The sequence below is a fragment of the Diadema antillarum genome, unplaced genomic scaffold (assembly GCF_040938485.1).
Source record: "Diadema antillarum isolate AM-2024a unplaced genomic scaffold, OU_Dant_1.0 scf00000074, whole genome shotgun sequence".
NCBI lineage: Eukaryota > Metazoa > Echinodermata > Echinoidea > Diadematoida > Diadematidae > Diadema > Diadema antillarum.
In genome coordinates this window covers 768,472-777,292 of record NW_027270963.1, presented here as the reverse complement: position 1 = coordinate 777,292, position 8,821 = coordinate 768,472, and the positions used below count along the sequence as shown (strand labels likewise).

Here is an 8,821-nt window from a genome sequence, read left to right as displayed (position 1 = left end):
TTGCGTGCAGTGTTACCGACTTGGGGTTGAGCCGAGGGATTGAGTGACCCAGGAGCACGTTAGAACACTGAAAACTACTCATTTTGGGCTCTTGCACGTAGTATGCACTAGCAGACGACATCGTGGAGTGGAACAGGAAGTGCCACATTTTTGTAAAAAAAAAAGGACTAAGGAAGTGGGCAAGGTAATATTCATGCCATGATAGTGGTAATGAATAGGGTAGTGGACTTTGTGCGAATTGTGTCCTTCTCAGCACCCACCCAATGAAAACGGCGGGGGTCGGGCCAGCGATCAATCGTAAACAACAGACAGTGAACAGTGATCACCTGACACAGTGCGGTGATATAAAACACAGTCGTGCCGGAGCTGGTAATTTCATTGTGTTCATGTGCTCAGAAGTGACGCTCGATTTCTACATCAGCAAGATGGGTATTCGCATACTCGTGGTGGCAATCATTGTCAGGCTCTGTGTTTTGAACTCTCACAAGGTCTATGCATGGCCCATCATCGGTCCCTCGGCGGTAGGGATGTTTTCAAGACAGAGCACCACTGGGTTGAGGTCATTGGAAACACAATTTGACAATATCGTGAGCCATTTGAAACAAGTTACTTCAACAGATGACAGCTACCACCAGTTCTCGAAATCTGTCCCAGCTACAGCAAGCAAAGAACAAGTCGATACACGTACACGTGCTAACGTCACATCAAGTTACAAGCGAGACAGGTTAAATAAGTTGTTTAGAAACAGGTAAATTACATGTATGTTCTTGAAACCGACTAGCCTACTGTAAAATGTGGAATGTTTGCGTGCATTTAAATTTCACGAATTTCGCGAGCGCCAAGATTCGCGAAATTGAAATGCAAGGGAAAGTTCTTGTCTACACTGTATGCATTGAATGCCAGTTGCAGTTCACGAAAATTTCATGCTGCTAAAATTAGTAAAAAGGCCGTCAGCTCCAATTCCCAAAATGTGAATTTCGTAGCCAGAATCACAAACATGAATCATGATTCAAAACGGCATTTCAAATCACGGTCTCAGCGGAAGAGCGTTCATGCGGGCTTTCGCAACGCTGATTCTGGCTCTGCTCATTCTTTGCCATTGCGCAGCATACTGCGCAGTTTGACCTTGTCTCTGCAAATCGAGCCAGACCACCTTATGCCAACTGGTCAGTCAGTTTATTATAGGCCTTTATGTTTATATTTCGGTGAATACTTTCCAATAAGCTGTGGCATTCAGGCTCTGCCCACAGATCGAAAAATCTTAATTCTTCGTCTCTCCAATATTGTTTCCCTTGGTATAGACACAGCGCTGCAGCCATTACTATTATCAACTCACTCGGAGAGTAATTACATGTATCCTATACTATAATACTCGAAGTTGTTGTTGTTGTCGCGGCCTTATGTATTTCCTGTTTTATTTCGGCGTTGCTGGTTTCTCTATCTCCTCCCGAGCCGTCGGCTCCGGGCAGTTGCGACCGGTGCCGTCGGCCGTAGGAGAGTATCCTACATCGAATGGCATGGGTTTCGTCCCCTCTCCGCCTCCGTGTCGACGTCGAGGACGAAAAAGAAAAATTAATTAGCTACATGCATAATGCATTTTTGTGCGTGACGAAAGAGCCGAGCTTTTCAATATTCACCGATCCTGCGCTGGCCTCCTGCTTTCTCGATCTTCCATCTTTTAGCTTGCAGAGACACTATGGGGGATACTAAAGATGATGGTGCAGCGAAATCTCTGACATCTTCCGGCGGACGCGCACGCACACACACAATGTACCTCGCAGAACTCTATACACACTCTACACTGTGTGTATATAGTTCTGTGATGTACCATGCCTCCGCCTGTTAAGTGTACTGAATGTGTTGACGATGGTTACACGAATCTGTGTGTGCGTGATATGGACTACAAGGGCATTTACGTACAGTTCGCCATTATTGGCGTCCCCAAATGAAAACAACGAACGTTGGTTATGTAATTGTATTTTGCACAACTGCAGAATACTATATGCAGCTCAGGTACGTCATTTAGTTTGCTCGCCGTTTGCTCTCAAGTCCGGTGTCATTGTACGCAGACTGTTTAGGACGCGGCTAAATATATTTGCCGATCGTACCCTTACATATCAGATTACTGTAAAAGTGGAAATTTTCGCGGTGTTAAAATTTTCGCGCATTTCGCGCAACCAGAAACAAGCGCGAAAATAAAAGCATGCGAATGTTTTTGCTTGCCATATGTGCGTGTGCGTGATGTCTTGATTCCGCAGAATTAAAAACACGCGAAACTCTTCCGACCAGGCCAAGCGCGAAAAATTAGTCACGCGAAAATATCCACTTTTACAGTACACGCGCAGCTGTGTCCATTCGTTTACTGCAGAGCTGCTGTAATCATACATATTCATAAGATGAGCGGACGTAGAGGAAAACCTCGCTTTGCCGACCGCCTATTTTTAAAATTGCAAGTGGAAATAGAATGTGTGGTTCTATGGTCTATCAAACCAAGTTTTGGTGACAAAAAAAAGAGGGAGCAAATGAAGACGAATGCAGTGATGTATATATTCTTCTTTCTTCCATAACATGGGAACAATATTAAAGAAAAAAATACGAGGTCGTGAGAACCTACTCCCACGGGTGCCTATTAAACCTGATGACTATGATCTCCCCCTCCCCAAATAATAACAATGATGATAATAATGATAATAATAATAATAATAATAATAATGATAAGGATAATGATAATAATGATATAATAATAACAATAATAGGAGCAATAATTGTAGGCCTAATATTAATTATGATAATGTACAATCTGAAGCAGATGTAGTTCTATTTTAATATGATATATCAAGCCAAGTTTTGGTGATTAAAAACAACAAGGAGGGAGCAAAATTATGAAGACGAAAATATCTCATTTTTCTCTCATAACGTGGGGAAAAGAAACATGAAAAAAAAAACACAAAACAAACCGAGGCCTTGAGACCAGCCGTGGATTCCCGCGGGTGCCCGCGTGGATGCAAGAGCAGGGGGTAATCAAAGTCATAGTGTTAATATCTTCCCGTTTCGACGGGAACAACCTGTGGGCAGAACTTTCGGGGAATCTCATTTGCGTTTTTGGTAATTTTTCCCTGAATGTTTTTGTTTTTTGCCCTGCGGAGGTGGAAATGTGTGTGTGCGTGAGGGGGGGGGGGAGGGGTGAGGGGCAACAAGACAACTGTTGGACTTCAACGGGTGCAAATAACCCCTCGAAACTCAAGTTCTATAATAAAAGCAAGTAGTGGCGGGAATGATCCCTACCAATGGACCGGATCGCCTGGCATACAAAAATGTATTATAAAATTTCTGGGAAGGGTGGTCATTTAGAAGACAGCACAATTAACGAAAGAATGAGACGACTTTTCTTTTTATTTCTTCAATAAAAATGTGCAAAATCGTATTATGAGAAAAAAAAATAAAACCCCTCAGACCCGTGGATTTCCACGGGTGCTGCTAGTTATTATATATAAACAGCTAGATACTAGCATAGAATCGGTGTATGGCGTTGATGTAAACCAACAAATGCAAGTATGGTACCGAAACACACGATTCATTTAAAGATGTACACAAGCGCGCGAACAGAACAAGAAGCTGTGGGATACCCCATGAGACACGCGTGCGCACAGCGCACAATGACGTCATAGAATCATGATTGAAATCACGGTTGCGTTCATGCGGCTTCTGTGATCGTGATTCTGGCAGAATAATGATTCAAAACGCCCTTTTTCCGCGTTTCAGATCGGCGTTTTGAAACGCGTTTAAATGGAAAAATCACATGAACGCAACGCAACTAAACACGTTTAGCAACTAAACGTGTTTAGAAACGCAATTCTAGTTTCGCATGAACGCAGCCTAGATCTATATCATGTTTTACATTACCTAAACTGTGATATAGACCCTATGTGATTTTGAAAATAGCCACTTGCCAGTTCAATTGTGTATTATCTGTCTGCACCTGCACCAAGGTTCGACTGCGCAAAAGCATAGTTTTCTACACAGTCAGTAGCAGGCAGTCGAATTTTGGATGGCAAAATGGTCAAATTATGGGTGGCTTGCATTCGTATTTTGAATATACATGTACATTGTACATTTGATATGTTTGTTATTATTTTATGTTCTAGTGTCTCTTGTACTTTTCTGTGTTCAATATGTGACTTTAAGGACAAAGAATGCAAGATTTATATTAAGAAAATGTATATAAACAGGTGTCAATGCAGAGGTATGTCTCCTGAAACAGATTTTTAATGTACCGGTAACTTATTAAAAGATATTCATGCCACTGAGAAATCGCGAGTTAAAACTGATCGATTCACTTCACCGATTTTCGCCCCCGAACAGCTGTCTTTTTTGAGCCCTAAAGACGTGAAGTATTTTCACGCAAGGCTCAAAACCCTGTATGAGTGCAGCGGTACATTCAGGCAGTCATTCATAAAAGCTCGTATTCCTGGGCGAGCAAATGTAATATCTGGCCTGTCTTTCTTCTCATCAGCTTTCTTGGCTGGGCCATTAAAACATCAAATTTTTACATTATATTGTATGATAAGACTTTGACTTTGATATCGAGAGTGAATTGAGTGATGACAGTGACAGTGACACTAATAGTGACAGTGGCAAAGTCGGGGTGGGAGAAGAAGCGAGGGTGAGGCAGTGGAGCCTGCACTGTTTGTCTGTAGTGCGTCCGTGTTGATATGTTTTGCTATGGTGCGCCAAAAGGAGCAAGGTCTGGTTTTGTTACAATATCACTTCCCTGCTAATAATTCTAAGCAAGATGGATTCAACAAGTAAAAATGTGCTAAAATTATTAGCAACTTGTGCCTGATCCTGTGAAGAAGAGACTTCGGCTTCTGCACAGATCATGTGGAATTCAGGCTTTGAACCAAGGTGCTGCGTAGCAACAGGGCATCAGTGCAGGGCTGATTCATTTCTTGCGCGATGTCATAATTTCAGTTGCCAAAATTTCACCTTCAGATGGAGTTCTGGTGGGTACAAAAGGGTCTCAAAACACCATCTATCCATCGTCCTAGAGACGTTTTCACATTCTGAAACTTAATTACCCGGTGTTCATATTCCTAGAGACTTAAGCTTTCCAGAAATGTTTAATTCACTTTATTATAGATATCAAGCTATATTTTTCGCGTGATGACCACTTTAAGTTTTTAAGTTAGCGAATAAATTAATGCATTCACAAAAAGAAATCAATTGATAGAATGGCGTAGCTCTACGCTGATGCACTTGCCATACTTGCACAATACAAACAGCCCCAAGAATTTACTTAGGGGCTCATTCCCATGATATTCCTGTGTCAGACTTCACTTGAGTAACTGATCTGTAGAATCTACAATAACCCCAAATCCTAACACTACAAGTAGGTAGTATCCTGTGAGATTGGACCTTGTGCCAAGTATTAAATTTATAATCTCCTAATGCAGTTAAGTGTTGAGACAGGTTGCAGAGACATTGCGGAGATGTCTCACCAGTTACAGACAAAAATAAAAAAAGTCTCTGCAGCATGACCACATCTTGTGGACATTCCAAGAACTTAGATGTGCAGAACTGTCGGAAGAAAAACAGCAACACTATAACATGCTCATGGATGCCTGATAATACTATGTTTAAACAAAGACAACTTACAGACACCAAAGTTTTTATGGAGTCAATCATGTCACCAGTCACCTAATGCTTTGGTTGAATTGTAAACTTAGTCACATGACAAAAATTGTCCATAGGCCATTAGTATACAAATGACAATGTGATGTCAAAGCTGAGTGGTATTGGGATTGTTTTGATTTTGTGCAACTGACTCCTTGGTTAGAAAGCAAAGATATTATGAGGAAGACAATATAGATGTGTATGCTGAGTGTCTGTTTTCAAATGGCTGTGGGCAATTTCCTCTTGCTTTATTTTGTAAGTAAGCATCTAGATACAATTTTAATTTTTATTACGTTATCTCAATTGCAGAATATGTGAAGGGACACAGACTCCTTGTCCATTATTATTCTTTATGTTTGTTTTTTGTTTGTATTGCTCTACTCAAGTGCTTGTACTATCATTACCACAGTACAGGTTAAAGACATGACTGTCTGCTGTATTGAGTTTCAGTTTTGATCTTGCATTGGTGACACCTGTATCTAGAGTTTACTTTTCTCATTACCTTGTTCTATGTGTGTGCTTGTATTTTCCAGAGACTCCAACTCTCCCGTTTTCGACGGGAGATCTCCCGCCGAAAGCCCATTTTTGCAAAATCTCCCGTTCTCCCGTTTGAGATTTGATTTCTCCCGCCCTGGCTCTGTGTCTCCCGGTGGAAAGGATTTCTTACTTATTTCTATTGTATGTTGAAAAAATAAGCCTTAGATAGCACCAGAGAACACCTAGAACCTAAGGAACTTCGCGCCTCGCACACATCAACTTAGAGTCTCCCGTTTGCTAGGGGTTTCGGGCGGGAGAATCTCCAGATCAGAAGGTGCTTGGGGTTGGAGTCTCTGATTTTCATAATCAAGATCTAATGTTAGTAGTCTTATGAAGGATGCTTGAATGTAGAGTGGCTGAACAATAACTTATCTGTACAAAGTAGTGTATGTACATTGTGTATGCTGACCAAACTTTTTGTCGATATGATTATTCCACCAGATCTACAGAATCTGACTGGACTGAACTGGTTCTCACCATACAGTGGCCTCAGACGTTCTGTATGGCTTACAATGTAAGAAAATTCCTCTTGACCCACATTCAATTCCTGTCATTACCACCATGATATTCATCCATTGTGTTCTAACTGTGACTAACGTACATACCAGGTACTTTACCATGTACTTGTAATTTGTCAAGACATGTGCATAGTAGACGTGCATAGCAGACGTAAACAATCCAGTGTTTTGTTCTTTCTATTTTTAGTTCATTGGTTATGTTGTTTCTGTCATTTACAGGATAAGCAATCTCAAGCTCCATTTTAACAGAGCCTTTCAAACTAGAGTTACCACCGTCAGTGTCTGGGTAATCTTTTTTCACCCTGCTTGCGAACTTTTATTGCCTCGACATTGTCATGGTAACTTCTGCTTTTTGCTTTTGTAATCTCCTGCTGTTTAATTGTTCAAGGCGAGAAATTTTGTTCTCTGGATGATGTTGCCGCTATGTTGCCGCAGTAAGGTCTGTTGAAACAGGGCTTCAGAAAATACCTAGAATATGAATGATGCATCACTTGCAGTACTTGAAGTACCGGTACAAGACTTATAATTCCACAGATTTTGGATGCTGTTTTAATTTTTGTTAGCATGACAGAAGAAACACAAATAGTCTACTTAAAATGCATGCATGTTGAACATTTATTATCATGTGTTTGAAAGATTGACCAGGATCTAGATTTGTGTAGTACTGTTTTTTATACTGTAGATGAGTGAAATTGGAGTGAACTACAAGGTTGTATAGTGGAGAGACTTTAGCAAAACTTCTTGCCATGCGAAACTTCACACTCCCGCTACAGCTAGGGATATTTCCCCTGTGCCACCCCCGCCAAACTTCTTCTCAGTCTTTTGCCAGTGGGACTGGACCACAAAAGATCGTGAAGACTGTGAGATCTTAAGCTTCTCGATCTTTTGCCAGTCTGGCCCTGCCCAATAGCTTCAAATTTTCTTCTCTTTGTGTGCAGTTGGTCTATTAAACACCTTTTGTGCCAATTTTTATTTGCATGTGTGCATTGTAACACAGAGCACTGCAACTCGTGAGGACGACAAGTGCGTTGTGCCGGAATCACAATCAAACTGGACCCTTCATGGCCTGTGGTAAGAGGGAACTTTCTTTTAATGCTTTGCTGATGTTTGTAAAATGTGCATTGAAGAATACAGTGATTGGGCCGAATGCATAAACGCTAGCAATTGCTTGTGCTAGCCTTTTACTCGAATCCGTATGCATAAAAACAAGCAATTGCTTGCGAGCAGAAGCTTTTGCTAGCAAGCACAAGCAATTGCTTTGAGACCAAACATTTGCTTAAAAACGTATGCATAAAACATAGCCTTTGCTTATTCTTGCTAGCAATTGCTTACGATTTTGCAAGCTCTGTAAAATGAGCTTAAGCTTTTGCTTAACTGGGACGTTCCCTTTTTATGTCAGAAAATGTTTCCGCACACACACGCCCTTTCAAATACATGCCGTCACACTCGCCTTTGTTCTTGTGTGCGCACAGGCGTGACGTCCCTTTTGTTGAAAACGCAAGCAATTGCTTGTGCGGGACAAGCAAAAGGTATAAGCACAAGCAAAAGGTTATGCATATGGATTTAAGCAATTGCTTGAGCTAGACCTTTTGCTAGACGAGCTTGTGCTTTTGCTTGAAGCAATTGCTTACAAGCAATTGCTTGTTTTATGCATTTGGCCCATTGTGGTGTTAATGAGTCTCTTGAGAGCGAAAGCTCGTTCAGTGAACCTTGCACAACGCACAAAAATTCTTTGGAGGGTCGTTATGTTTTAATGCTGCAACTCGAGGCTGAGAGGCATTTCAAGACTGTCTTGGTGGGTATACTCGTCAGAGCATGTTGTAGACTACTTTATCACATGTAAACTTTCCTGCATACAGTGCCTTTGAAAAAAAACATACATTACTGTGAAAGTGGAAATTTTTGTACGACTAATTTTTTGCGCTCGGCTGGTTGAGAAGAGTTCCGGTGTTTGTTTTTAATTCTGCGGAATCAAGACATCAACTACTGGTACATGTGGCAAGCACAGATATTTGCATGCTTTAATTTTTGCGCTAGTTTCTGGCTGCGCGAAATGAAAATTTCAACACCGCGAAAATTTCCACTTTTACAGT

At 41.2% G+C, this 8,821-nt stretch overlaps 1 protein-coding gene across 1 annotated transcript in view; it reads left to right on the top strand.

The window, feature by feature from the left end:
* The first annotated feature begins 259 nt into the window (after positions 1 to 259).
* LOC139717277 (ribonuclease Oy-like) overlaps positions 260 to 8,821 on the top strand; it is a 28,735-nt gene continuing 20,173 nt past the window's right edge. The window contains exons 1-3 of the mRNA XM_071628770.1: positions 260 to 748; positions 6,652 to 6,724; positions 7,726 to 7,799. Of these exons, the coding sequence (XP_071484871.1) occupies positions 264 to 748; positions 6,652 to 6,724; positions 7,726 to 7,799 (632 nt within the window). The 5' untranslated portion in view covers positions 260 to 263. The remainder of the gene's footprint in view (positions 749 to 6,651; positions 6,725 to 7,725; positions 7,800 to 8,821) is intronic.